The sequence below is a fragment of the Cucurbitaria berberidis genome (genome assembly GCF_010015615.1).
Source record: "Cucurbitaria berberidis CBS 394.84 unplaced genomic scaffold K460scaffold_4, whole genome shotgun sequence".
NCBI classification, from domain to species: domain Eukaryota; kingdom Fungi; phylum Ascomycota; class Dothideomycetes; order Pleosporales; family Cucurbitariaceae; genus Cucurbitaria; species Cucurbitaria berberidis.
In genome coordinates this window covers 2,378,954-2,406,683 of record NW_024468938.1, presented here as the reverse complement: position 1 = coordinate 2,406,683, position 27,730 = coordinate 2,378,954, and the positions used below count along the sequence as shown (strand labels likewise).

At 51.7% G+C, this 27,730-nt stretch overlaps 12 protein-coding genes across 12 annotated transcripts; 6 read left to right on the top strand and 6 right to left on the bottom strand.

Moving 5' to 3' along the window:
- Positions 1-750: 750 nt before the first annotated feature.
- K460DRAFT_396800 (uncharacterized protein) lies at positions 751-2,146 on the bottom strand (the record flags this gene model as incomplete). Its single annotated transcript, XM_040936123.1, has 2 exons — positions 751-1,794; positions 1,862-2,146. The coding sequence occupies 2 exons, from the start codon at positions 2,144-2,146 to the stop codon at positions 751-753; spliced, it is 1,329 nt and encodes a 442-aa protein (XP_040786076.1).
- Positions 2,147-2,426: 280 nt separating this feature from the next.
- Positions 2,427-3,281, bottom strand: K460DRAFT_433157 (uncharacterized protein; the record flags this gene model as incomplete). The annotated part of the gene is made up of 3 exons (XM_040938363.1): positions 2,427-2,732; positions 2,774-3,141; positions 3,187-3,281. 3 exons carry the CDS (start codon positions 3,279-3,281, stop codon positions 2,434-2,436), a joined length of 762 nt encoding a protein of 253 aa, XP_040786075.1. The 3' UTR covers positions 2,427-2,433.
- A 601-nt stretch (positions 3,282-3,882) lies between these two features.
- Positions 3,883-5,529, top strand: K460DRAFT_315934 (uncharacterized protein). The gene has a single exon (XM_040930323.1). The coding sequence runs from the start codon at positions 3,968-3,970 to the stop codon at positions 5,264-5,266; it is 1,299 nt and encodes a 432-aa protein (XP_040786074.1). The 5' UTR covers positions 3,883-3,967; the 3' UTR covers positions 5,267-5,529.
- A 2,050-nt stretch (positions 5,530-7,579) lies between these two features.
- K460DRAFT_315932 (ABC transporter-like protein) lies at positions 7,580-12,857 on the top strand. The gene is made up of 11 exons (XM_040930322.1): positions 7,580-7,834; positions 7,887-9,153; positions 9,206-9,939; positions 9,988-10,150; positions 10,197-10,529; positions 10,583-10,778; positions 10,829-10,879; positions 10,929-10,993; positions 11,042-11,660; positions 11,713-11,796; positions 11,851-12,857. Exons 1-11 carry the CDS (start codon positions 7,619-7,621, stop codon positions 12,458-12,460), a joined length of 4,338 nt encoding a protein of 1,445 aa, XP_040786073.1. The 5' UTR covers positions 7,580-7,618; the 3' UTR covers positions 12,461-12,857.
- On the bottom strand, positions 12,708-14,281 carry K460DRAFT_418562 (uncharacterized protein). Its single transcript, XM_040937957.1, has 2 exons — positions 14,022-14,281; positions 12,708-13,973 (listed from the first exon to the last, which is right to left on the bottom strand). Exons 1-2 carry the CDS (start codon positions 14,105-14,107, stop codon positions 12,758-12,760), a joined length of 1,302 nt encoding a protein of 433 aa, XP_040786072.1. The 5' UTR covers positions 14,108-14,281; the 3' UTR covers positions 12,708-12,757.
- Positions 14,282-14,469: 188 nt separating this feature from the next.
- On the top strand, positions 14,470-15,635 carry K460DRAFT_387563 (uncharacterized protein). The gene is made up of 3 exons (XM_040935648.1): positions 14,470-14,559; positions 14,616-15,267; positions 15,316-15,635. Exons 1-3 carry the CDS (start codon positions 14,489-14,491, stop codon positions 15,493-15,495), a joined length of 903 nt encoding a protein of 300 aa, XP_040786071.1. The 5' UTR covers positions 14,470-14,488; the 3' UTR covers positions 15,496-15,635.
- Positions 15,636-15,865: 230 nt separating this feature from the next.
- K460DRAFT_368403 (uncharacterized protein) lies at positions 15,866-17,765 on the bottom strand. The gene has a single exon (XM_040933769.1). The coding sequence runs from the start codon at positions 17,657-17,659 to the stop codon at positions 16,349-16,351; it is 1,311 nt and encodes a 436-aa protein (XP_040786070.1). The 5' UTR covers positions 17,660-17,765; the 3' UTR covers positions 15,866-16,348.
- Positions 17,766-17,977: 212 nt separating this feature from the next.
- On the bottom strand, positions 17,978-20,100 carry K460DRAFT_387561 (transcriptional adaptor 2). Its single transcript, XM_040935647.1, has 2 exons — positions 19,608-20,100; positions 17,978-19,553 (listed from the first exon to the last, which is right to left on the bottom strand). The coding sequence occupies exons 1-2, from the start codon at positions 19,698-19,700 to the stop codon at positions 18,105-18,107; spliced, it is 1,542 nt and encodes a 513-aa protein (XP_040786069.1). The 5' UTR covers positions 19,701-20,100; the 3' UTR covers positions 17,978-18,104.
- Positions 20,101-20,420: 320 nt separating this feature from the next.
- K460DRAFT_289241 (serine/threonine-protein kinase YPK2/YKR2) lies at positions 20,421-22,563 on the top strand (the record flags this gene model as incomplete). The annotated part of the gene is made up of 6 exons (XM_040929107.1): positions 20,421-20,442; positions 20,493-20,642; positions 20,696-21,428; positions 21,477-21,892; positions 21,945-22,309; positions 22,363-22,563. 6 exons carry the CDS (start codon positions 20,421-20,423, stop codon positions 22,561-22,563), a joined length of 1,887 nt encoding a protein of 628 aa, XP_040786068.1.
- Positions 22,564-23,112: 549 nt separating this feature from the next.
- Positions 23,113-25,201, top strand: K460DRAFT_368400 (Phosphoglucose isomerase). Its single transcript, XM_040933768.1, has 6 exons — positions 23,113-23,152; positions 23,204-23,331; positions 23,380-23,765; positions 23,829-24,359; positions 24,407-24,655; positions 24,703-25,201. Exons 2-6 carry the CDS (start codon positions 23,218-23,220, stop codon positions 25,076-25,078), a joined length of 1,656 nt encoding a protein of 551 aa, XP_040786067.1. The 5' UTR covers positions 23,113-23,152; positions 23,204-23,217; the 3' UTR covers positions 25,079-25,201.
- An 89-nt stretch (positions 25,202-25,290) lies between these two features.
- On the top strand, positions 25,291-26,717 carry K460DRAFT_146366 (uncharacterized protein). The gene is made up of 3 exons (XM_040926777.1): positions 25,291-25,545; positions 25,601-25,616; positions 25,731-26,717. The coding sequence occupies exons 1-3, from the start codon at positions 25,400-25,402 to the stop codon at positions 26,535-26,537; spliced, it is 969 nt and encodes a 322-aa protein (XP_040786066.1). The 5' UTR covers positions 25,291-25,399; the 3' UTR covers positions 26,538-26,717.
- Positions 26,718-26,897: 180 nt separating this feature from the next.
- K460DRAFT_288658 (uncharacterized protein) lies at positions 26,898-27,671 on the bottom strand (the record flags this gene model as incomplete). Its single annotated transcript, XM_040929060.1, has 1 exon — positions 26,898-27,671. One exon carries the CDS (start codon positions 27,669-27,671, stop codon positions 26,898-26,900), a length of 774 nt encoding a protein of 257 aa, XP_040786065.1.
- Positions 27,672-27,730: the final 59 nt, after the last annotated feature.

The window sequence follows — 27,730 nt, the reverse complement described above, 5'->3', positions numbered from 1 at the left end:
CACATTCCATGTTTATCTCCATTTATAGTACCCGCGTGCTGACAATGGGAGCAATGATGGTTCGTAACATAAGCCAACCCGTGAAACTTAGACGCTAAGACCATGATAGAAGATTCCGACGATGTGTACGGTCTAGAAGTCGAACGAAGCTAATCTTGGGCTATTGGTCAATCGTAGATATCCTCAAATAAACTGCCTGGTTGGCAAGGGACAGTCAATGCGACTCCTGCAGTGTATACCCAGCCACACAACTTGAAAGACTTGCAAAGACACGCGAATTCAGAGAAGAGGTGAAGTGAACAGGAAGCGCAAAGGTTGAATTATAGCAGCGCAACAAGAAGAATATCGACAAGGGGCGAAGAAGCTGCGGGAAGAATGTAAAGAGACAAAGAAGGACGCAACAAACGCTCAACACCCATCCGACAGCACCGTTATCAACAAGACAGAAGCCAGCGTATGCAGTCCCCGAAACTCAAAACTCGGCCATCTTCGCACCATGTGCCACTGCGTTCGCCGCATACCTCACCCACTCAATTGAAATGTAGACCACTACGCGGTGCATTGAAGCACAACTCCATCGTTCTCGTAGCACAGCTCGAATACTTCCCGACCGTTGTTATGGAAACACCTCTGCTTCTTGCCACACAAGGACCACCAACTGCAAACGGCCTGCTCACACATCAGTCAGTGAATCATAATAAGAACCCTCCGCTGACTTACGTTCTCGCTGGTGTAGGGCCTGCACTCCTCTTATTCAAACTCGAAGTAAGGTGGCTTGGTATTGGAGACGGGGCTGTCGTTCTTTGGCCCATCCTGCTTGGGGCCGCCGTGGTTTGGGCCATCATACTTCGGGCTATCGTGCTCAGGTTGATCGTGCTCAGGCTGATCGTGGTTTGGAGGAGAAGAGATAGGGCCGTTGTGGTTAGGGGGGTTCGATTTAGGCCCACGGTAGTTGGGGCCCTCTTGATTGGGGGGAGCCGAGCCAGGCCCATTGTGGCTGGTACCTTCGCGGTTGGGACCTTCATTGCTGGGACCTTCGTAGTTGGGACCTTCCGAGTTAGGGGGAGCTGAGTCAGGCCCATGGTGATTGGGACCCTCCTGGTTGGGGGGAGCAGATTCAGGGCCATGGTAGTTTGGACCTTCGTGGTTGGGACCTTCATCGTTGGGGGGAGTAGAGCCTGGCCCATGGTGGGTGGGACCCTCCTCCTCCTGGTCCTCCTCCTGGCTGGGACCCTCCTCTTCTTGGCTGGGACCCTCCTCTTCTTGGCTGGGACCCTCCTCTTCTTGGCTGGGACCCTCCTCTTCTTGGCTGGGACCTTCCTCTTCCTGGCTGGGACCTTCCTCTTCCTGGCTGGGACCCTCCTCCTCCTCCTGGTTGGGACCTTCGTGGCTCGGGGGAGTAGAGTCAGGGCCATGGTAGTTTGGACCTTCGTGGTTGGGGCCTTCGTGGTTAGGACCTTCATAACTAGGACCTTCATGCTTGGGGGGAGTAGAGCCAGGCCCATGGTGATTGGGACCCTCCTGGTCGGGACCTTCGTGGCTCGGGGGAGCAGAGTCAGGTCCATCCTGCTTCGGTCCGCGGTAACTGGGATCGTCATGCTTCGGAGGAGGGTAGTTGGGGCCATCGACGGTGTGACGTATAATCGAAACGGCAGTGTCGAGAGTCTTAGTGGAGGCTTTGGTGGAGTTGTTCGAGACCTCTTTTCCAGCAACAATGCGAACACAAAAGAATGTCATGGCGTCGGGGTCGATGCACTCGTACAGGTTGTCCCCTTGGGATGGGGGTGGACAGTCCTAGCAGGGCACAATTCGTTAGCTAGACTATTGCGGAAAGGAGCGGGGATGTGACAAAATGACTTACAATGCACTGCTTTGAATTCTTGCAAGGTATGCACGCCGACCGGCGGATGGCGGGGCTGCGAGGAGAGATCGAAGCAGCGGTGGGATTAAAGGCAACACGATCACGGTAGTAGTAGCAGTGTTCGTCCTTGTCGCAGCCGATGTGCCATCCGTCGTCGGCATCAGTGAATCGAGGCTCGACGGCGTCGACGAAAGCCTTGGACTGAGCTTGCTTGAAGGCGTAGCCCGTAGGTGAGGCGGCGGTGAGGGCGACAAGGCCATTGAGAACACCGGCGGTGAGATGCATGGTGGATTTCTGCTGGAGGCGACTAAGCTGAACTTGTTAGGCGTTGATGAGGATGGTATGGATGCTTGTTGGTGGAACAATGCTCGGATGGGATGGAAGAGTGGATGATGTGGAAGAAGAAAACCAAAAGCCCAGAAGCGGGTTTATATACAGGCGAAGGAGAGACACCTGCGGTTTCCACGTAGAACTGTGGGTGGAGCTGCACTTGCTGCTTGAGCATCGCAGCTTACCATTTTCGTCGTATGCAAGAGCAGGAACACCACCAACACTGTGATGTGCTAGCACTGCTACTTCCAGACCTCATGATCAGGAAAGTACCGTTGATGGATTTTTGTGGCGTACTCCAACACTGCAGGGCACTCCGATTTCACCAGGTCTCCGCCCATCGGCCCGGAGTCACTTACCAGTGCACTGATTGCGAAGCCATATACTGTAGCATCAGCTTCGCAAGGTTCATCGCCACCTGACACCCAGAAACACTCTCCCTGTGTCGCCTTCCTCCGGCTGTCTTCCAATATTACATGCACGCCTGCCCATATCTCTTCGCGGAAGGTGTGAATTTCCCCGTCCATAAAGCGCCCTGTCCCTTGATTAATCAGCCTTTGGAGGATGGCGTGGTGCGCCAACCTTGGAAGTAACCAAACAAGTAGCGCTGTGGAAGCACAGTGTAGTAGTTGTTGGTCCACCGTTCGTGTGCATTGTAGAAGAAGAGCTTGTATTCCAGCAATGCGCGAATTGCAAGATCTTGCCCCGTTTCTTTTCCGCTTATCCTGGCGTTCATGTCTTGCAGCAGACCTCTATGGATGAAATCTTTAGCAATTAGAGAGTCTGCTACCCACTCTGAAGGGCTTCCGGGGGTGGAGATCTCAACACAGGGTATCTTGCCTCTCGGAACGTTGAGAGGGCCACCAGAATTGCTTTCGTATGAGAGCTTTGATAGGCGGAAACAAAGTTCGAGCTTTGCGACATGTGGGGACCAGACGTATTGGGCTGCTCTGTCGGCTCCGCGAGAGACATAAGAGGACTCCCAAAGCGCCTACGCCCTAGTTGAGCTATCGCTGGTTCTGTGAAAGTAATTTAAGTGCGGAGATGTTCCGCGAGAGACAACGAGCTTGTAGTTGGGCTGAGAGTCCATGGTCTATGATAAGCTTAAGCTAAAGCTCTTTGGGCGTGTCAATGTGAGATACTGGGGGTTTTGAAAGAACTAATGCGTTCTTATGGAAAACTTCATACCGGGCATATGGTACAAGGTTATAAACTTCATGTACGAGGTTTCGTACACGACGCTACACACTAGGTAAATGCTATTTCCTTACATATATCAGCGTCCAGGAGCTGCAGCGATATACATCCTCCGCTCTAGAGGTAAGAGAAATAGGCCTGTAGATGGGTAGACGCAACTCTGGATCGGAAATCGAGGTTACCATGTCCTCGTTAGCCGCGACATTGTATGCAACCTGCAACCAATAGGCGAGGCGCTTGTATGCTACACGAGACATGGGGAAAGCACGACCGAGATGTTCACCTCGTCTGTAGACGCAGCAATCCGTGGTTCGCACAGCAGCTGTGCGTCCGTCGTCATGGCAGTGTCTCGCATTAGAGTGCGCACGTTTGCGTATAAACGCTCACTTTCGCCCTTTTCAGCCCCGCCAGCCCGCTGGAGGGACAACGCGCGCAGCCTTGCCCCGCCTTCCCATTCCCAGGCAGCAAGTCCACCACCTTCACCTTGAATTCGACAGGCCTAGCACAGGCTCTTTAACTACTCCGCTTCTGCCGTGACTTGACTATCACCACCACTCAGCCCCGATAGAATTACCGATAATGGCCCACGACCAGGCCACGTCCATGTTCATGGGCCTACCGCTGGAGGTACGACATCACATCTTTGAGCTCGCGGCTGCCCGTGACTTCAAGCCTAAGAAGCTGCTCCGCTACTGGTTCGAGAAGAAGGAAGTCGAGGAGCTCATTGCGAAACAAGCTGCAGCCAACTCTAACGGACCGATTCCGCGAGTTGTACACAGCAACGAAGACTATGAACAGGACAGTGAAGTAGCCGACGAGAACGCCGAAGATCAAGATCAAGATCAAGATGATGAGGACGAGGAGGAAGACGACGAGGCCAATGAAGAACAGGACAGCGAGCCTGCGGACGAAGAGGACGACGAGGGCATGGACCAAGATGGTGAAGAGCAGCTTGCTGAAGTGGACACCCAGGACGAGATGGAGGGCATGGATGCCGGTCAAGGCACCCAGATTCCCGCCTCAGCACACGTTCAAACCCAAGCTGCGGCTCATGGCGAGGATGACCCCGAACAGTCTGAAGCGGACATCGAAGATGGCATCGAGGAAGGTCTTGCTGAAGAGGGAGAGGGCGAGACCGAGGATCAAGGTACCCAAAACGATGGCGACGAAGACGGCGATCAGGCAATGGCTGATGACGATGGTGAAGGAGAGGCTGGCGAGGACGAAAATGACGAACAGGACACCAGTATTACGGCTCCACCTCCTCCCGCTCGAGTGCCGATGGTTAGGGCTCAGCGAAAGTGGCGCTATATCCCCAAGTTCATGCGCCTCACTCACTGTCCACCTCCAATCGAGCTGCTCTTGACCTCGAAGCAGCTCAATGACGAAGCTAAGGATTGGTACTACGATGTTGCCGTGCTCCGTATCGAGGCCACCGGCAGCTTCGCTCATACGTCCTTCTACGAAGAGGCCTTCAGCCAAATCACCGAGGCTGCTTTCTCACCCATGGAGAACATCCGCAAAGTCGAAGTGACGTTCGTCTGGGACACGACCTGGATCCGCGCCGATACAACGGGCTGTGTAGCCGCCATCTTCCCAGCTCTACTTCGTCAGCGCGCCACCTTTGTCTACCAAATTCTCAAGCAGGCCCCCGACCTCAAGGAGGTGGTCATTCATTGGCACGACTCTGCCCAGGACAGCGAGAGCGCCAACCTGAGAATTGACGTGCTTGGGCCTTTCGACAACCTCCCGGCTACCGTCCAGATTGTCAAACACTACATCCCTGCAGATTCGAAGCCGTACAAGCGGAGCATTGCTGGCAAGCAACGGGTGGAGTTTCAGAAAATCCTTGACATGGGCCTGGATCGACTTTTTTAAGCTTCAGCTTGGCAGAGTTCGTGTGCTTCGTCAAGGTCTTTATGTGCTCAACATGCATGTACTTTTCGGAAGCGGTAGGCACGACATCTCCCTAAGACTCTTCACATTACGGTTCTTCGGCGGGCATCCATTTTCGTCACCTTCTTAGACGTCTATTAAGGGGGTTTTTGAGCCGAATTTGCTCGGCGTTCATAGTACGTGGATACTCACTACTCATTGCGTATCGATCTAGGATACCCGAATGGAATGGGATGGGAATGGGCGTTTCAGAGATTATAGGTATCCAAAAATCAATAATAAATAACAGTTACTAAATTCACAGATCGAACCAGCGACCTTGATTAATAAGGTAGCCTATGTACAGTGATTTCTTTCTTTATTTGCAAGTAAGTCGACACTGCAAGAGCGGATCATACAACACAGTAGGAGAAATCAGTATTAAACCACAGTTCATGTGCTATACCCAGCACCTTAACACAGTATTAAGGCAGCAAATTCTATGTATAGATATATACCTAGCCCTATTTATTTGTTTAAAAGTAAAGTCAACGCCAGTAAGAGTAGTCTATATAAAGTAGTAAAAGAAATTAGTCCACCAGCAGCGGCATACTGGCGCGACAACGACAACCACCAGTACTACACACCGCCAGATAGCCCCAAGCTCAGACGACAAGATGCAAGTGTAGAACCGGAGTTGGGAACGATTGTTCCCACTCCGGAAATCACGACACAATTCGGCCATCACCTTAGCCCAAGATAAGTGGGATGGATACATCAAAGGTGTATGGGACGCACAAGCCAGCACAGAGATCGCGAATCTGCAAGAGCAAAATAACGGACTAGCCAAACGCAGCTACTCCGCTCCCACTGAACAAGATCTAGAAATATATCAGCTATGGGAGGACTGGACCATCGAAGAGGAAAGACAGTACCAATGACTTCAACCAGAACAAAGTACAGACTCGCCAGACACACCGTTATCTCGACCACCACAGTAATATTTCGATTACCGAAACCCATTGCACGCAAGCCTATCATGATTGTACAGAGATTAGAGCCGACGATCTTATAAGGCATCTCAACCCGGGTGAGCTAACTGACTACGGATGTTGCGTAATAGTCCAAAACCGTTACTGTCATTGCTTCAGAAGATGGTGGATATTATTTTCACCAAGGGCTGGTCACCATCCTAGCTTTGAAGGCGCTGATCCGGTTTCTGGTTACCCTCCATATGTGAGTATGACTCACTTATTAATTTGGCGAAAATCTTTGTGCCACCATCCGCGTATTGAAGCAGATTCATCGTCCTCCGTTTCGGGCATACCCTAACAAGAGCGAGGCATGGCAGGAGCATGAACCTCATCTAGCACGCAATTAATCGTCAAGCCATCAAGCCTCAATCGAACTTTTGAATCAAGTCGACTCTAAAACCTCCACCAAGCCGATCAAGCCAAGCGTTGGGGTACTTATTGCAAGCGTCAAGCCAAGCCGACTGCTGGGGCTTGATCGGCTTGATTGTTAGCAACTATGATACAAACGCCTGGGACACTACATTTCACGTCGCATACACTTGCTTACAAAGTAACTTGAACTAAAATGCTCGCTCTGGCCCAAATATCAATTCACATGATAGATATCGCGCCATTGGGATGTTGGAGGCTGGTGCTTCAGTCAAAGATGGACGGAGACCATGTTACATTCGGAACGCGCTGTACGCGATCTCAGAACAAGCCACCGACAAAAATTGCGGCTTTAACTCAAATAAACTCCTGTGGCGCAATTTTCGGGCGACGCAGGAATCTTTGGGCTTGGCTTCGTCTGCGATAAATACTTCTATTTACTTTTATACTTTTATTATTTTTAAAGTTTCTAGTATAAAATTATATAATAAAATAGTAATTTATTTTTAGAAGTTATATAGTATACTAGTATTTATTTAGGACTAGCCTTTTACTAGTAAGCGCAAAAAGGCGCAGCCGGAGTTTTACCCTCGCCACCCTAATTCAGCTAGTCCTGTTCCCACGGCTGCACGCCGTAGCGCCAACATTTCGCTCCCACGGGGAGAGCGGGAATTATCCTGGATACCACACTAGCATGAGTTGACGTCTGGAGTCTGCAGCCGCGCGTCTACTCTGTTTCGGGCTAGCATCCGCGCTCGCAAGATGCCTGTGGGATGGCGTAAATGCTCTGCTCCTGAAACATGCCATAACCTCCACTAGCTGCGTTGTTCGTCTATGTCGACATCCGCCCTGATCATGATGAATGCCATATAGTTCTATATGCCTATTGATCCAGGTTTCAGCAGAATGGCAAGCAGGCCTCTCACGCTCACACTCTATCACGCACTCCGTCATGAGCCGCGATACCTGTCCGCGGCATCTAGACAACTTGTTTGGCCCCCGCGTGGCCGTCTGTCGCCGCGCCTTTGACTTCACCATCTTCTTTGAGGAAGCTTTCCTTTCCATTGTGCCAAACGCCCTCTTTTTCGCCCTCGTAGCCTTACGCCTGATACGCCTGCGACATCGCCCGCCATGTAGAATAGGCACTCGACTTCGGTGCATTAAACTGGTGTGTAAGCGCAACCCCTATTGTCTCCAGCTATCCATTGATGCACCAATAGCTCCTTCTCGCCATCTTTGCATCGGTCCATCTCTCACTGCTCGTTCTGGGCGCAGTTGCACCAGCACCTTCTCGAACACCGGCGTCGGCTGCTTCGTTGACCCTGGCATTCATTGCCGCTGTCGTGGCGATTCCCATGTCATCTGCCGAGGACGAGCGTTCGTTGCGGCCATCTTCTGTTTTGAGCACCTATTTTTTCGTCACTCTGCTATTTGATGCCGCTCGGACTCGTACTGTCTGGCTTGACGACACAAGATCTTCGTTTGCCGGGTTGTTTACTGTAAACGCTCTTCTGAGAGCGTTTCTTGTAGTCCTAGAGACCTGGCCCCGGTCGCGTGGAAACAACAATGACCGATGTCTCCCGCCTGAAGCAACTGCCAACATTTTTAGCCAAGTCCTGTTTCTGTGGGTCAACCCGCTCCTCTGGACGGGCTACCGCAGCCTTCTCTGTGCTGACAATATTTTCCGCTTGGACCCCGCCATTGCAGAGCCGCACGAGTCCATTTCTAAAAGTGGGCGGGAAAAGCTTGTGGCCAGACATTCCCTTCTCTTGGGATTGATTTGGCAGCTGCGATGGCAAGTGCTCTCAGGTGTGGTCCCTCGCTTGTGCACTGTTGGCTTCAAGTTTGCGCAGCCGTTTCTTATCCGACGTCTAGTCACATGGGCGACTCAGCCAGATGATACGAGCAACACCATAAAAAATAGCGGTTATGGGCTTGTCGGTGCGTTTATACTAGTCTATGTTGGCCTTGGTATCTCAAATGCCCGATACCAGCATCTCACGAATCGCCTGATCATCACGGTCCGCTCGATCCTTGTTCCATTAATTTTTCAGCGGACTCTACAACTTTCAACTTCGGCTACGGACGAACGTGCTTCTGTGACACTCATGAGCACCGACATCGAAAGGATATCATCGGGATTAGTTTATGTGCACGATGCATGGGGTTGCGTGCTTGAAGTTGCCCTTGCCCTGGGCTTGCTTTGGATAGAATTAGGTTTTGCGGCTATAGTACCAGTGATTTTAGCGTCAGGATGCACCCTCACAATAACTTTCGTTGCGAAAGGTACCGGTATCCGCCAAAAGACTTGGGTGGAAGCAATTCAGCAGCGAGTGGCCATTACGTCAGGCATTCTTAAAGGCATCAAGACCATCAAAATGACCGGACTTAGCGAGGAAGTCTCCGACTCCCTACGTGAACTGCGTCGTGGGGAGATCCGCGCCTCGAAAAGGATGCGACAGCTCCAGATTTTCGTGCTTGGCGTTGGTAAGCAAACATTCCAGTTCTACTTTTTGCTGCTAATAGATGCATTCAACAGGTTACCTCACCACTGCCATGTCACCAGTCATCTCGTTTGCCGTCTATGTCCTTCGCAAGAGTGGAGGCGGCATTAAACTCGATGCTACAACTGCATTCACAGTACTCTCGACCTACGCACTGCTAGGGTCCCCTCTCAATACTTTGACTGAAGGCCTGTCAAGTATTGTCACTGTTGTGACTTGCATCGAGCGAATTCGGGAATTTCTCAATCCAGATGGTACGGTATCAATTCTTTCGAATCTCGAAGAGCCTCGAGACCAAATCCCGTCCCACATGAAGATAATCACGCCACAACACCATGCGAGCGTTGGTAGCGAGAAACTACCAGCTGTGCGTGCTGAAAATTACTCTGCGAAATGGGAAGTGCATTCTAACACCATCATTGCGGCCCTCAGCTTCGTCATACCACACGGCTCTTTGACAATAGTGCTAGGCCCCGTAGGTTCCGGAAAGTCTACCCTCTTACGTGCGATACTTGGGGAAATGCCTTTTTCGTCCGGATCTTTGTACGTGAATGGTAACAGGACCGCTTATTGCAGTCAAAGTCCTTGGATCCGCAACGTAAGTGTGCAAGAAAATATTACCAACGTGTTGCCCATGGAGAGAGACTGGTATCAGTGTGTCTTGAAGGTTTGCTTGTTGGAGCAGGATATAGCAGCTCTTGTTAATGGCGACGAAACCATCCTTGGTAGCAGCGGCTCAGTGCTCAGTGGAGGGCAAAAGCAGCGCATTGTAAGTTGTCAACTGATTGTTATCAGAAATACTGCTGACACGGGCTAGGCCCTTGCACGAGCTCTTTACTCCAGACCACAACTTCTCTTGCTAGACGACGTGTTTTGCGGGTTAGACAATACAACAGAAGAAGCCATCTCTCAGAGCATGTTTGCGACAGCGGCCTTTTGTCAGCAGAACGGAATAACAACAATTTGCGCATCCTCATCTCGTGAGTATACAGGAACCACTGAAATCTCATCTCCTCACGCATTCAGTTAACTTCTTACCCATGGCGGATCATATCATTGTACTCGATAGTAACGGGGAAATCACATGCCAAGGCTCTTTCAATACTTTGATGAACAAGCCCTCTGGCTACCTGCATCTCCTTGATGTCAAATCTAGAGATCGGAAAGACGCCCAGAAATCATTTCTATCCGAGGACGCTTCACCACCAGGACAACCAACCGACAACACTGAAGCTCTCAGGGATAAGCCCCGGGGGGATTTAGAGACATATATGTTCTACTTCCGGGCCTTTGGGACTTTTTATACTCTTCTCTATTTTGGCATGATAGCCGTTGTTGTGTTCTTGCTGAACTTCCCAAGTAAGCTGAGCCAATGCTTTAGTTTGCCTGCATATCAACTTATTACCCCGCAGGCGTCTGGGTGAAGCTATGGACGACACAAGAACAAAAATCGCCCGGCTCGAAAACAAATTTGTACCTCGGCGTGTATTTCGCTATAGGAGGGCTCACCGTAGTTGGGCCGGTTCTACTTTGCAGTCATCTGCTTCTCTTCATGGTACCTCGCGCTTCTTTCAACATTCATCAGCGTCTTTCTGATGTTACCCTTGGGTATGATTTTCATCTTTATTTGAGCGTTCTATTGCCTAACCTACTTGCAGTTCGCCATTATCTATATTCAGTAGGACGGATATTGGCGTGACTATCAATAGGTAAGGTGAAACCACTAATTTCGAATGCTGAAACTAACTCCATCTTTAGATTTAGTCAAGACTTGGGGCTGATCGATTCGGAGCTGCCGATAGCGTTACTTAATACCTGCATCCGTGAGTAAAATTCGTCTATACAATGCATCGAAGTCTGATTCTACTTAGCACTGGGTTCTTGCGTAGTCCAAATGGTCGTAATATCCGTCTCTGCGCGGTACATTGCTGCCACTATGCCCTTCTGTATTGTTGTGTTCTACTTTGTGCAAAGGTTCTACCTTAACACTGCTCGACAGCTTCGTTTGCTTGATATTGAGGCCAAAGCGCCGCTTTTCTCCCACTTCCTAGAAACCATCGACGGCTTGGTAACAATCCGGGCATCCAAGTGGACTGCGGAATTCGCGCTTCAGAACAAGCTCCTGCTAGACAAATCACAAAAGCCCATGTATGCACTCTACTGTGTTCAGAAGTGGCTTAATCTCGTGCTTGACTTTACGTCAGGTGGCATAGCCATTGTATTGGCCGGGGTCGTCGTCGCCATGAAAGGCTCCATTGATCCAGGCTTCGTTGGACTCGCCTTCGTCAACATCATCAGTTTCAATAGCAACTTAAAATTGCTGGTCACGTACTGGACGCAATTAGAGACGTCCATCGGAGCCATCTATCGCATCAAAAAGTATGCAGATGACACACCTGCCGAAGACTTGCCCCATGAAATCGAGCAGGTGCCTCCGCAATGGCCGGATCGAGGAGTTGTGGAGTTACATTACATATCCGCGTCGTATGGGTGAGTTGGTTATTTCCAATTCTCGAGCAGCAAACAGCTAACTCAAGTCTAGGCCCTCACATGGCCTTGCTCTCGAGAAAGTGAATTTGCGCGTGGAAGCCGGTTCCAAGCTGGGCATTTGCGGGCGTAGCGGCAGGTACAGACCCCTAAACCTTTTGCTTTTATTCATAACACTCACTCAGTTTATTAGCGGGAAGTCTACTCTCTTGTCCATACTTGTGCGCCTCCTCGACTCAAGTGAAGGCTACGTCACAATTGATGCGGTTCCCATCGCCACACTCCCTCGCCAACTAGTTCGTTCGCGACTGAACATCATTGCCCAAGAACCCTTCTTTCTCATTGGTAGCATCCGCCTGAACCTCGACCCGTTTGGAGTCTCTACCGACGAGCAGATATCCGCCTGTCTGGGCAAGGTTTCTTTGTACGCGACAGTCTTGGCGAAAGGCGGGCTGGATGCACCCTTGACGGACGGAACCTTTTCGCATGGACAGCGGCAGTTAGTGTCTCTGGCTCGCGCAATATTGAAAAAGGAGTCACAGAACGCTAAAATTTTGGTGTTGGATGAAGCGACGAGTAGCCTTGATCAGATCACCGAGAGGACGGTGCAGAGAGTGCTGAGGGAGGAGTTTGAGGGATGCACCATCATCGCGGTCGCCCATCATCTCGAGACAATTATGGATTTTGATCTTATTGCTGTGCTGGATGGAGCAAAAGTCGTTGAGTATGGTGTGCCGAGTGAGTTGCTGAAACAGGAGGACTCGGCGTTTACGAAGCTGTACAAGGGCGGTTCGGATGGCTGATACGATACTGCGATACACAACTGCTATAGTGTGAGGATTTGCTTGAATTATCATACCTGTAACGGTATCAAAGTCTGGAGGAGAAACTGCATTGACTGTACGGAAATGAGAGTCGATGAGCTCATCAGGCAACAGGGAGAATACTGAGGAATGATGAGAACGTTGGGCGTGAAGAGCTGCTCGCACGGTCACGCAGCTGATATAATATCAGCACTTATAGATGGAACCAGTGTCGCAATGCAATGAAGGCTGAAGGACTTGCTTGGGTATCCGATGATAGCAAACATTATACAACTTTCACGCCATACTCCCACTTCTCTCCCTCCCCTCTGCGATCCCAATCTCCTCAATTAAAACACTCATGAGCTTGAACATTTCGCCCGCCATCTTCCTTCCCGTCTCCCTCCAGTGCTCTTCACACAATCGTCCAAACCGGTCCGGGTGCCACCTCAACCGCTCTTGCCTCAGCCACTCATAGCTATACAATCCGCTCGCGCGGAGTAGCTTCTCCACATCATGGTGGCATGCTTGTATGCCGTCTGGCTCGGATTTTAGGATAGTACACGCCGTAAGGGCGCATGTAGTGACCCTACTGGGAAGGTAGGGGAAAGAAGTGAGCATATTGCCGGATATTGAGGCTCTACGTTGTGTGGATGAGGCTGATGCATCAGAGGTGCTGGATTGAGAGCGGACTTGAAGTTTTCGGGGGGCTCTCGGTCTCGAACCGCCAATTGCAGCGGATGCTGAGGCGAGCATAGTGGCTGTTTCTTTAGACCAGCTTTCGTAGAGGGCTTGCATTGCTGCATCTGGCTTCGTCTGAGTAGGTGTGGGCACGCCGTTTGGTAATTGACCGTTGCTGTGGCTGGCACTTGGCTTTGACTTGTGCCTCGCCTTTGCAAAGAAATTCAATGCAAAAGTTTCCAGCGCGTCTTCGTTCGCATCTTCAATTGATCCACCCCATGTTCCGTCGTTTCGAATCGCAATGAATTGATCCGAGCTAGTTGGGTCGAGTGCAATGAACGCGAGGTCGCTCCATAAGAAACCTTTCTCGGCTTTCCACTCGTCCACTGTCTCTTTATAGATCTCCCACGCATCTCCATCTCCAAGGCGATACACGACATTGCCATACTCACTCATTGCAAAGAAAGCGCCTTCGGGGCCCCATGTCACTATCCTCGGTGGGCCAACCTTCCATCCGGAGGGCGTTAGCCAGGATTGTAGCGCATCTTCGAGGGCATCAGGGAGGTTTGCCCAGCGGATGAGCTCAGGGTGCCAGACAATGAACGAGTCCCTGGGGCCAAGGAAAGCGCGTAATTGGGGTGAATGCCAAGTTTTTGTTAGAATAGTCTGGAGACGCTGCGGAATGGCGGTGCCCCAACGGAGATTATTGTTGCCTGAGGTGTCTTTGAAACTCAGGATCCAGGAGTCGGTCACGAGCCCCAAGCTTGCCCAGTGCACTTCTGAGACAGTACTTCCCAGGAGAAAATCCCGGAGTGCGGCCGGGAGATTGCGGCTGTACAATGTCAGTTGCCATTAAAATCGAGGATTGTTAGGGACTTACTACTTAAGACCTGCAAAGCTCTTGGTTATGAAGCTATCATTCGTGCCGAACGAGAAGAACGATGGTGTACTGGTTGTACCGCTCATGCTGGGATACTATTGGACGATAGTCGCTATGACGTCACCGACAGACAAACTTTCAGTCGTCGCTGCAGGCTCGAGTAAACTACGGGGCTACCAGCAGTCAAGATCCATTGAGCAGATGGAGTTGTACACCACAGCAGTGAGTTGTTGTTGATCTTATGAAATTTTTCGGCGTCGTGAATGTCGCGTGAGTGCCACCGAGGCTGTTGCTATCCTGTTTATTCCTGGAAGCGATCGGCTTGGCGGGGTGGACTTATTACAGGACTTCCCGGATCCACCGTCGATGTCTATACACTGCTCTTCAAGCGTCTTTACGTGGTGTATATATTTCTTTCTCAGTTCTTTAAAACGTGCGCTTCATGACGCGGAGCCAAGGTTGCAGCAATGTGCGACACAACCTTCGCTTTTGGCCAGCGCGGCAGCCACTTCTTTCAGTGCCCATCACGAAGAGAGCAGTACGCCTTTGCGCCCAACTATATGTGCCACCTAGAGAGATCTGATATCTTTATAGAACACGTCTTCCTAAGAAGCTCACACAGTTTCTTAAATCCCCACAGCTGAAGCTGATCCACCATGTTGCCCTTGGCTTTGAAGACAGCTTTTTGCTCACGTGGCGCGACCATAAAGACCAAGATCATATTGAAGCGACTGGACTACCCTCAGAGCTTGTGGATTTTCTGTACACTCGGAACGCACAGCGCCGTCTAGTCCGCGACATCCCGAACATACGATGTACCCTGGGACCATACAACTCCTCATATTTCGCTCATGACAAGTCCGCTTACATATGGATGAGCCTACCTGAAGGACTACTCTCTGCTTTACAGTCCCGTATCAAGGATGGAAACTGGATCGACCGACCACGCTTCGTAGCACTTGGTGCTAACAACAATTTCCTGCTTCTGACTGAAAAACATGCTGCACTGTGGGAGTTGAATAATTACAGGACTGTCTCGAGGTTGTTGGAATTTTCGCGTACACAACAAAGCGGCATCTCTGAGATCCACAACATCGTCTTGCATGCGTACCGCTTCGAGAGCTTCGTAACACAATCGAGGAACGGCACTCTGATCTACGAAAACCTACCGCCGCATGAACTCTCGGGTATACAGGCCATGGTCTCTCCAATCTTGCAAGATACACAGAGTGCCGAAAGAACAATTGTCGGTAGTAGAGAGGAAGACAGGAGGAATGCACAAAGAAGCCCCCAGCGTAGAGAGGCAGGAAAGAGGGAGCTTCCGCAGAGGAAACCGAGCGGTTTACAACAGAGAGCCCAGCTGAGAAAAGAATGGGGCGAACACAACCAGGAATTCTCAACACAGGGGAAAGGACTAAAACTCAGTTTGAGTTTGAGTGTTAGTATGGGAGGTATAGCAAGACTGCTAGGATGACCTTGCCGGGTTCCGCTCTACTCAGGATGGATCCACACCTGTGATGGAACTGCCTACGCCCCAAGCATCACCAAGCTTATCTTGGAACCCCTACAGCCCTAGCGGGACCTGACGCTTTTCGACCCGTCAAAGGATTCCCAAAACGACCCCCCGGTCGGCTTCAAGTCCACATCTGGAACTATGACCAGGACAGTGTTGAGCGTTTAGGCTGACGTTATCCTCCAAACACGTGGGCCTGCAGAACCGCTGTGGACAGACACTTTGTTTATCAACCAGGAAGATAACAAGGTTCTCTCTCATGGCACAACATGAACCGTCCAACTTCGCTACGCTGGCAGCAGTCTAGTACGATCAATCGCTTGTTCGGGGCGGGTGCTCACGCTAGGCCGCATAGCTAGACATAGAGAGTGCTCAGAGAGGCACACTAGACAGCAAATTGAACATCTATATCGTCTGACGGACCTGTTTGGCACGTCGATGAGCTATATTTAGGTGGAATGGACGCGCATAGTGCTTGTCCTTGTACTGTCCCAATGGAGCATGTCGAAATACTGCTCAAACAAAATGCACTATTAACCCAGAAATTGATTCACAGACAGCGCATTTAAATCCACGATGAAGAAGTTTGTTCATTTCTATTGTTTTGACCGTGCTCGTCCAGACGCGCATAAAGTAGATTAAAAGAAAAGCTATTGCCGTGCCAGGCCGTGGGTATAAATCGAATCCCCAAACGCCGAATATAACGAAAGATGGCAAAGGGATAGAGCACGTCAAGCCTAGAAGCGACGCGTAAAATCTCGATACAAAAGAAATCTTGGTGGGACACCTAGTAGGGGTGCACATTACAAACATACTACCGTGAATACCAACTCGACTGCTGTGCGAACCCAACGTCGTTAGCACCATGGTCATCATCATCGAACTCTTCGACCTCGAACTTTGAGCCTAGTGCCTCACGAGCTTCCCTAAGCATCGCACTCATCTGGGAGCTCATCCTTCGTACGCGGGCATCCTCTTCGAGCTCTTCACGACGCACTTTGTTGAGGAGGCGCTGACTCTCTTTGGGTAGCGGGCTTTTTTGGGGTTTATTTGGGGTTTCTTCGAACATGGCGGGTGATCCATAGCTCAGCCGGCTGTAAGAGCGCTGTGCATTGTGTGAACTAGGGCTTACTTTTGCACTGCCGTGGAACGAGCGCCTATCCATGGTCGAGCGCCGGGATACTGGAATGAGGGATGGCCGTTTTAGCGACGGTGTAGTGGCGCCCGCTCTTGATACCGGGCGCGGTATTTGCGATGGTGATCTCGATTGGACAGGGAGTCTTCGCTCTGATAACCGCGGTGTTGAAGGCCGTGACTCTGTCTCGCCGTCCGTGCCAACGACAACCCAATTATCTGCCGTGCGCAATCGCTTCGTCATCCTGGGGCGTTCGTTGTTGAGCAATTCTGCCGATAGCACGCCATAGACATCACTAGGGAAGTCGCCGGGCGTTTTTTGTTGAACCGGGCCCGATTGATGTAGATATGAGTCGTCTTGAAGCCCAAGCTTCGCCGCAATCTCGCCCTGGGCGTCGAGATTGTAGCTCTGTCCACCGCCTGCCTGGAATCCTCGGAAAGGTACGGTGCAGAATTGGAATAGCTTGCCCGCAACTCCCCCGACGAGGCCCATGATGGACCAAGATTTGCTACCGTTTGGAGTTGTCTGCATCCCATCCATAGCCAGCTGCTTCGCCACGCCGGCGTGCGGTGTAGGGGGAACCGACCACATTCCGCGCTGCTTCTGAAGCTGGAAGTAGTCGTCGTAGTCCCCGTTCTGTCTCCCAAATTGATACGACCCATCCATACCGCCCTTGGCGAGCTCGTAGCGATCATGCGCAAGCGGAGGAGGGCTCTTCGCGTCGGTAGAGCGAGAGAATCCCAACGAGTTGTCGCCCCAAGATGATGTGGTAAAGCTTTGTGTGGTGGTAGCGTCGTGCTCGCCATATGGGGAACGATTGCGGGTCTCGTGGCTGTCTGATTCCATCACCTGCCGCCCAGAGGTTTCAGTCGCAAACGAGAAGCGCGGAGCCGGGTCGAAGTAGCTTGTGCGGGAACTTGCGCGGGCGTGCGACGGCGACGGGGAATAAAATCCAGGCATCTCGGTGGAATAGCGCGATGTGCTTGCCATGCGGAGGCTTGAAGGCTGCCTTCGGCTTTGACAACCAACCACGAGTGAACGAGTGATCGTCGGGATTGGCACACGAGCTGGAAGTTGGACGATATAGCTGCAAAGCTTCCCAGACGTGAAATGAAGTAACTAGAGATGCATGTTGGAAGCGGTGCGCCAGATGACCTGTCGGGTGGGGTTTGCGGAAGTGAGAGACCCTGCAGTGCAATGTTTAGAGGCGCCACGGCTGGCTGGGAAACCGCAAGCTTGGCGGCGATCAATCACTATTAGCGTCTTCCCATGAGCACTGGGAAACGTCTGGCGCATGGAATGAACTTTGAACTTCAAACTAATCGCATTCAACAATGGGCTATAATGATAGCCAGACACACGCAAGACATGCCAGTGCCTCTAGAGTCCGGGGTATACCGTGACCTCAACGCCAAGCTAAACAGTACTCCTCGCCTTAGGCCCTCGCAATCCACCCGCTGTGCACCAGGTATTCGAACAACTGCGACGACTTACTCGTATCGATCTTACATATTTCCCTGGCAGTCTTCTTCTTTAGAGCACCGCCGTTGTTCAAAGCAGCCCGTAATATAGTCTCCTTGAGTGCTAGGAAGGGCTTCGGCATGATACGCAGAGTGCTGCACAAGTCCACCTCTTCTGCAGTGAGCAGTTGAAGGTCCGCCTTCGCTTCCTTGCCAAACTTCAAAGGTACCGTATTGGGTAGTGGCTTGGGCACAAACTTCGTCTTCGAATGCTGTGGAGTTGAACCCCCATTTGCACCGCTTGTGCCATTGGGCGCGCGATCTGGGGGTGGGGTCGTGAGCCCGCTCTTCTGCTTTATATGCAAAGGTAGATCTTGGCCCAGCAGTGCTGTTGCTGCCGATGGTTGTTCGAATGGCGGCGTAGGCTTCCCGATTCTACTTGACGCCAGGCGATCAAATTGACCAATTGCAGGTGCTCGGGACTGACGTTGTTGCTTCTCCGTCTCATACTTCTCACCAGCTCTAAGGTTTGTGATTTGCATATTCCTCCACTCTTGCAGCTGAGAGATGGCCTGTCGTAGGTTGTGTTCATACTCTAGTCCCTTGCAAAATTCCTCAAAGTCCGCATGCTGCATCATCCTCGCAAAAGGCTTCGCCTTGTTCATGAGGTCCTTCTCTTCCTTCGTCCGCTTCTTATCAGCCAATTGGTTCTTGCGGTACTCGAGAAGTTGGTGCTCGAAAATTATCTTCTTCCTTTCCACTCTGGCATCTAATTTGGAGTTGTAGATCTCCATGATGATCATTTTCAGCTCCATTTCCGGTTCCATCTCGCCGGTTCTTGGGTTAATACCATCACCTGGTTCGAATTGCATGTGCTGTACAGCCTCTTCTGCTTCGTTGAAATACTCGGTCTCAAACTCCAAACGACCCGGCATGTACCCTTGAACCTCATGGCAGGCCGGTACACTAGCTGTAGGCTTCTGTTTGGGCGTAGCGGGCACTGCACTCGCAGCCGCATCCTTTTTGTCCTCTATCCTTCGCTTTTTGTTGGCTTGGAATTCGTTCCGGGGTATTTGGCTGCTGAGGTCGGTATCATCTTTGCTGCAATGCTCTGGTAGCGGGAATTTCGAGCTATTCACGTAGGTGTTGATGTAGTGGTCTCGTACTTCATCCTTTTCCCTATAACCACCAATATGGTCTGCAATGTCCGCCCATGATCCAAGGCCGTACGTCTCTGCACCCTCTAGTAGAGCCAGCTCTTCATCAGCGCCCCAGTCCGCAGTGTATATGGGTATGGAGTGCTGCTCAATGACTTGAAAGGTATGTGTTGCGGGCTTGTGGTCTCGAGATGCTTTGCCGTCGGAGAAGCAGGGTACGCAGAGATCGTACTCATGGCAGGCCTCCTCGGCGCAGCGTATGCGAACCTGCAAGGCTCATCAGCACTGTCTTTATGAATTCTGTATTGGTAGACAACTTACCGTTGATGTGATATCGGACGAACAGACATCGCAGACATACTTGATGCCGCCCTCTGTACCCCGCGTCCCCGTTTTCTTCTTGATGACACCCATAGTGCCCCGCTATGCATGCGCAGCAGTGAAAGACAGTCGCCACGCCCGGGCCCCAAGAGACAAACGGGCTTGTGGCTGTGCACTGCCCACGCGCGTGCAGGCGCCCAGAGGAGTTCAGCTAGATGTGGCGAGTGGGCTGGGCAGCAGTGGGCTGGGATGACGTTGTAGGCGGGAAAGGCGCGTCGGGCGTGGTGATGGTGATGGTGTTGGTCTTCAGCAGATGGCTATGCGGCGGTGCATGTACGAGAGGTTGCAGGCGGCGGAAGTTGCAGCCGAGGCTGGCGAAGGAGGGCACGATGTTACGGGCGCATCATCATCATCACCGACCAGAAATAGACTAATAGCAATATCACCACTCGTGGAGCTTCAAACACTGCAACTGAGCGCAGTGCAGATTGGCGTGTCGGTGCGGGAACGAAACAAGACCTGGTCACCGCCGAGATTAAGGCTAGCGACCAGCTTGACCCCTCAAACGTGAGACCCTACCTGCGCATCTTAGGAGCACATTGAAGGGCTTGGGCACTCGGACTGCACCTTGCCACCATCCGCTCCCTATTACCCTTCCCTTCTCTTCATTATTCCCCTCTCTACCCTCACTCGACCCTGCTGGAGCACTTCCCCTCCTTAGTGCGCCGCCTACTCCGCCCTCCCGCATCTCCACCTTCTTGTAGCGGTCTGCCTTCTACATAGTACACCCACGACCGTTGAGCTGCCGCAACCATGTCTTGGAAGCTCACCAAGAGTGCGTATCCCTTTAGACCTATACTGTGACTAGCCTAACGTAGTGTGCAGAGCTCAAGGAGACGCACCTTGCTCCGCTTGCGAACACATTCAGTCGCTCGTCGTCTACCTCGACCATAGTCAATGACCAGACCCCGAAGACGGCAACCTCGACTAGTGGCGGGAGCACTCTCGCAGACTCGAAAGATCCCAATGGCATCGGTATTTGGACACACGCCACACGCCACCCGCTGAATATTGCTGACCCCTCCCAGCGGCCTCAGAAGCGAACGCTGCCCCGCCAGCACAACCCCTCCGCCCGGGTATCCTCATAGTCACGCTCCATGAGGGCCAGAAGTTTTCTCTGCCGCCGGGTGCGGAACAGGCATTTGGTGGTAGCCATCATCAGGGCTCCTTGTCACAGGGCGGCGGCTTTTCCGTTGCAGGTTCCATGCGACCTGGCTCATCATCTCGAAATCCAGTCGTGGGCTCGTATGCCACTAGGCCACAGTCTGCCGCTGGCAGCATCAACGCCGCCCCTACCATCCATGGCCGCTACTCCTCGAAACACTTGCCCTACGCGCTTGTAGACTTCGACAAGCAGCAAGTCTTCATAAACGCAGTCTCAGGTACTCCCGAGAATCCACTTTGGGCAGGCGGCAATACACAGTACAAGTTCGATGTATCTCGAGTTACCGATCTTACTGTTTCGCTGTACATCCGCAACCCCACCGCACCTCCCAACGCTGGCCGAAATGAGGATATTTTCATTGGAACTTTGAAAGTACATCCCAAATTCGAGGAGCAACGGACAGATGAAAAGGTGAAGAAGACTGAACATACACAAGGCCAAGCCGGTGCCGAGTGGATACCGGTGCAATTTGGCAGTGGGCAAATGAGGATTGGTGTCAACTTCGTGGAAAACCGACAAGACCGTCTATCGATTGATGATTTTGAGCTTCTCAAGGTCGTTGGCAAGGGTAGTTTCGGAAAGGTTATGCAAGTCCAGTACGTACCAATGTTTTGTTGAAATTCGTAAGTACTCACCATTTGCAGAAAGAAGGATACACACCGAATCTACGCCCTCAAGACGATCCGCAAAGCGCACATCATTTCCCGATCGGAGGTTGCGCACACTCTTGCGGAGCGCTCAGTATTGGCTCAGATCAACAATCCCTTCATCGTGCCTTTGAAGTTCTCTTTCCAGTCGCCTGAGAAGCTTTACCTGGTGCTAGCTTTCGTCAATGGTGGCGAGCTTTTCCACCATCTCCAGAAGGAGCAGCGGTTCGACATCAACCGAGCCCGATTTTATGCTGCAGAACTTCTTTGCGCTCTAGAGTGTTTACACGGTTTCAACGTTATTTACCGTGACTTGAAGCCGGAGAACATCTTGCTGGATTACACTGGACACATTGCTCTGTGTGATTTCGGTCTCTGCAAACTGGACATGAAGGACGAAGACAGGACGAACAGTGAGCAAACCTACAATAGACATAGAGAACATGTTTGCTAATGGCCGCATAGCTTTCTGTGGAACACCGGAGTACCTCGCTCCTGAGCTTCTCACTGGTGCCGGTTACACCAAGTCTGTCGATTGGTGGACATTAGGCGTTCTTCTCTACGAGATGTTGACAGGACTGCCACCTTTCTACGATGAGAATACTAACGACATGTACCGAAAGATTCTTACCGAGCCGCTACATTTCCCAGGCCCCGAGATTGTTCCACCGGCCGCACGAGATCTTCTGACACGCCTGCTAGACCGCAACGCAGAGAAGCGTTTGGGAGCCAAGGGCGCAGCTGAAATCAAAGCACACTACTTTTTCCACAGCATCGACTGGCGAAAGCTGCTGGAGAGGAAGTATGAGCCCAGCTTCAAGCCTAATGTCGTACGTATAGCCAGTCTCATTTGCTGTTGTAGTCGGTGCTAATTTCCATGCAGGTTGACGCTAAAGATACTGCCAATTTTGACCGCGAGTTCACTTCGGAAGCTCCCACGGACTCGTACGTAGACGGCCCGGTGCTCTCTCAGACTATGCAGCAGCAGTTCGCAGGATGGTCTTACAACCGACCAGTTGCTGGTCTCGGCGATGCTGGAGGTTCGGTGAAGGATCCCTCGTTCGAGGGCGTGACAGAAAGATAGTGTGGTACTGGTTTCAGCTTTCCGGCCTCGGAGAACGGCCGTGAACCTAGCGTCTGGCCACTGTCGCGGCGTCACGCGATTAATCCGACGCCAACTTCAACACCCGGCGGCTTTGGATCCACAGGTGGATGGTGAAGTGATTGGTGGGACTTCTCAGCGCTTTTTGATGCTTTTAGGCTTCTTGAGCAACGGCATTGGCGCTTGAGGTAGCATTTGTACGAGAAACAAGCCTAATATAGGCAATTCAAGACGATATCCCACTTCCAAACAAATATCCTTATTGTGCGCTGACATGGAGCTACTACAATGCATGTCTACCAATGTTTGACTGTTGAATAGTGAGCGGCTTGGCTATCATCAGTAACCAACCGTAGGCGTTGATGGCAAGCGTGGTGAGGAAGTTGCAGTCTGCCCCTCCTTCCCTTTGCGACAAATGGACGAAGCTCTGACGCAACGCGGGGGTCTCGCCGGCCGCGCCACCTTCTTACCATCGCTCCACCAAACACCCTTCGATCGTTCTTACTTCACTTTGCCCGCCAGATCTGTGAATCAATTGCCTACCCTTTCCTCAATTGAACAACTTTGAATTGTTTGTATACCCTTCGACGCCCAACCTTCTCGAGCTTACACACTCCACTAGTTCTGTAGCACAACATGCCCGGCTTTGCACAAGCCTCCGATCTTTCCGCCTGGTCGGCTCTCCAGGATCACCACCAGAAGCTCGGAAAGGACATTGTATTGAAGGAGTACTTCAAGAAGGACCCTCAGGTATGCAAACCCATGTTGGTCCCGCGAGCTCGACTAAGTATGGTGTAGCGATTCGAGAAGTTCAGCCACATCTTCAAGAATGACGCCGAGGACTCCGAGATCCTGTTCGACTTCTCCAAGAACTTCATCACCGAGGAGACTGTGAAGCTCCTTGTTGAGCTTGCGAAGGAGGCTGGTATCGAAAAGCTCCGCGATGACATGTTTGCTGGCGAGAAGATCAACTTCACCGAGAACCGCGCCGTCTACCATGTCGCCCTACGTAACACCTCGAACCAGCCCATGAAGGTCGATGGAAAGAGCGTTGTTGAGGACGTAAACGAGGTGTTGGACCACATGAAGGAGTTCAGCGAGCAGGTCCGAAGCGGCGAATGGAAGGGCTACACTGGCAAGAAGATTGATACCATCATCAACATTGGTATCGGTGGTTCAGACCTGTACGTGATCACTTGAGCACTGTTATCAGAAGAAACCCCAAAAATTACTGACACACCGCGTAGTGGCCCCGTCATGGTCACCGAAGCCCTCAAGGCTTACTCCGACCGTAACCTCAAGACCCACTTCGTCTCCAATATCGACGGCACTCATATCGCGGAAGCTCTGAAAGACTCCAACCCGGAGACTTCGCTCTTCTTGATCGCCTCCAAGACCTTTACTACAGCCGAGACAGTTACCAACGCCAACTCTGCGAAGGCATGGTTCCTGAAGAGCGCTAAAGAGGAGGATATTGCCAAGCACTTTGTGGCTCTGTCGACCAACGAGGATGAGGTCACCAAGTTCGGTATCGACAAGAAGAACATGTTTGGCTTCTCCGACTGGGTTGGTGGACGCTACAGCGTCTGGAGTGCCATTGGTCTGAGTGTAGCCCTCTACATCGGCTTCGACAACTTCCACCAATTCCTCGCTGGTGCCCATTCCATGGACAAGCACTTCAGGGAGACTCCCCTTGAGAAGAACATCCCGGTGCTTGGTGGTCTGCTGAGTGTGTGGTACTCCGACTTCTTCGGAGCCCAAACGCACCTTGTCTCTCCGTAAGTTTCCTAGTAGCTGGCATGGACCTTTGCTAATTATGACACAGCTTCGACCAGTACCTCCACAGGTTCCCCGCTTACCTCCAGCAACTGTCCATGGAGTCCAACGGAAAGGCCATCACCCGTAGCGGCGACTATGTAAAGTACACCACCGGCCCGATCGTGTTCGGCGAGCCGGCTACGAATGCTCAGCACTCCTTCTACCAGTTGCTACACCAGGGCACCAAGCTCATCCCTACTGACTTCCTCATGGCTGCTCAGAGCCACAACCCTGTCGACAACAACAAGCACCAGAAGTAAGTGTGCTATTCACGTTTGTCTTGAGTATAACTAACGTGTTCAGGATGCTTGCATCCAACTTCTTCGCTCAGGCTGAGGCCCTTATGGTTGGCAAGACCCCCGATCAGGTTAAGGCGGAAGGTGCACCCGACAACCTCGTCTCTCACAAGACTTTCCTCGGCAACCGACCTACTACTTCTATCTTGGCCGACAAGATCACACCCGCCAGTCTTGGTGCTCTGATCGTCTATTACGAACACCTGACCTTCACCGAGGGCGCCATCTGGAACATCAACAGCTTCGACCAGTGGGGTGTTGAGCTCGGAAAGTCTTTGGCCAAGAAGATCCAGGCTGAACTTGACGATGATAAGGAGTCTACTTCTCACGACGCCAGCACAAACAGTCTCATCAACGCTTTCAAGAAGAAGGCATCCTTGTAAAGAGAAGAAGTGGATGCTCATAACGGCTGAATGACTATGACTTCATGAAAGGAGCAAAAGTATCTAGTAGGCGTCTGAGGTATCAGTAAATGCAATCAATCATTGCGTGAATAAATAAAACGTTTGAGCTGTGTGTAATGTGAACAATGAAGTTGCGGAGTTTCGGAGGTGGTGGCGCTTGGGCCTTTGCCCATCGTATTGCGATAATTGACAGATTCACCACTTGCGCACCGACATGTATATACGGTAATTGCTGTTGTTCATACCCTTCCGACGCTATACCACACATCTTTTTTGGGGGGCCCTCTGACAGTTTACAAGATGTGGCTCGTCCTATTGGCCGTGCAAGCATTTTGGCTTTCTCTTGCCAGTGCATTGAGCGGACAGGTACCGCTGAAGAGCTTAGAAGAGGCCAGAGGATACAATCCGGGAGAACCAATACCTGTCAGTTGCTTGAACAGGACAATGTAAGCACAATCCTTACAAAGCTGCATCCCCCCACAATCGCTGACTGGGACGTAGAGATACAGGTGAACATGTACGTCTAGCCATGGCATACCCTCCGAGGACACCAATGCAGCCCGAACACGGAGTGATCTCAGACAGAAATTAGGGTTCAGAGAGTTCAACAAAAAGCTGACTGTAAAACTAGATCACAGACGCAGCCGGCCATCTCCAATATATCCCCTTCCCGATATGCAATGAAACGGGCAGATCTCTGGAGCTGTTCTTTGGGGTGGAGAAAGACATCAATTGCACTATCGACTTCGTAACGGACGAATTCTTTCACCTGCTAGAGTTCTACATCCACAGCGACGCACCGCTCAGCTGCCGCATCCCTTCCAAGCCCCTGCCTCCCTCCGTCCTCGAGAACGAATACAGAGTCAGCGACGAGTCGACGCAGGAGGGCGCGTTGGGTACGCAGAGCACGCTCTATACACCGTTAATCATCGCGTTGGCAGGTACACTGCAATTGAGCCATTTACACGTCGGCAACTACCTCAACCTGCTCGTCCACGCCGCTCCGAAATCTACCTCTCCAGGCACCGTGGATGCCGCTACAGCGTACTCTATCGCCTCGCACACGCGCAATACGAAGATCACTATCGGTGACTCCCTCCCGTTGTCCTTTTCTGTGCGCTGGTATCCTAGCACGACGCTGCCGCCGGGTTGGAGTGGCTATGGTGGCCATATCTACACGAGCACGTTGATATACTGCTTACTGAGTGCGGTGGCAAGCGCGGCAATTTGTGTTGTGTACTTCAGGGGCGTGGAGTTGCCGAGGAGATTGAAGCGGTATGCTACGGATAGGATGAACGGTGGTGGGGGGAAGTTCGGGAGCGGAGGCAGCGGGTATGGACTGCCTGTTGCGAATGGAAGAGGAGGGGGAATGGGAGGTGGATATGGGCTGGGAGGATATGGGTACGGCGGAGGGAGCGGGAGTGGGAAGAAGGATTAAGGGCATTAGCTAAAGGGGACTCGTAGAGGCTTAGTCCGCATCGGTACATACAGGCTGAAGGCGCTGAAGGGATTATTGAGGTTGTTCTGGGTATATTTGCGTTCAAAAGTAGTGTAGAGTGTGCATATCGAATTTTGCGTGTAGATCTTAATGTTATTGTATGAATATAGCACAGCCAAAAGGCGAATGTCTACGCTTATCAAATGCACAAAGAGTCTTCAAGGACATATGTTGTCTACAAAGGGAACCCGGCCCAAATGCTAGATCACAATGAGTCCTATAATACAGCGTATACACCATGCTTCAAATCGTACAGGGCTCCTATCGACCCAAGCTCGGAGTTCACCCCTGGAACAAGCTTTACCACCCCTTCCGAGTCAGCTCACTAACCCGCCCAGTTATTTGGTGAAACCCCTGCTTAAACCTCGCCCTCCACCTCTCACTATTCAATCTCTTCCTCTTCAGTCCTCCACGTTCATGAAACCTCTGCTTGTTAAACTCGCCCTTCACTTTATTCCTCGCCATTAGTGAGCCCAACATGCCTATCCCCCGTACGATATCTCTGCCCCGGCTAGCGTCCAGTTCCACGGTGCGACCGTACGTCGGGTTCAGACGCGGATAGTTTGCGAAGGTTTCTTCCTGTTGTGTGGCAAGCGAGGATGCTTCGCTGGGCTTGTTTTTCAGGGAAGGATTAATCATATCGTCTGGCAGAGACATGGAGTCGAAGTTTAGGCCAGGACGGCGGGTGGGGCGATTGCGGGACGCCGAGGAGAACTCGGAACCGAAGATGTGGGAAGAGCGCGCTGCGTGCAGCTCGTCGCTGGAGGTTGCTTGGTTGCGTTGTGCGTATTGGCTTGGGCGATTGGTCGGCAGGCCGGAAAAGAGAGAGTCGATTGCTTCGGACGTGGTGTCTTGGGATGGTTGACGGGATTGCGATCTTTGTTGCTCCCGCTCTTCGATGTCGAAGGCGTCTTCTTTTCTCTGGGGCTGCGCAGCTTTATTCGGAGTGCTGGATATGCATCGCTGAGCAGTCCATGATGGTGTGATTCGTCGTAGGCACTGTGTAGACGATGTATAAGGAATCCTGGAGGAGGATGGGCGGAGCAGGAGCTCGCCGATTGAACGGGAGCTCATCGTGGATGATCAATTGGTATATTAGATCATGCGTGAGAGGGCGTTGGGCCTGGTGTAGC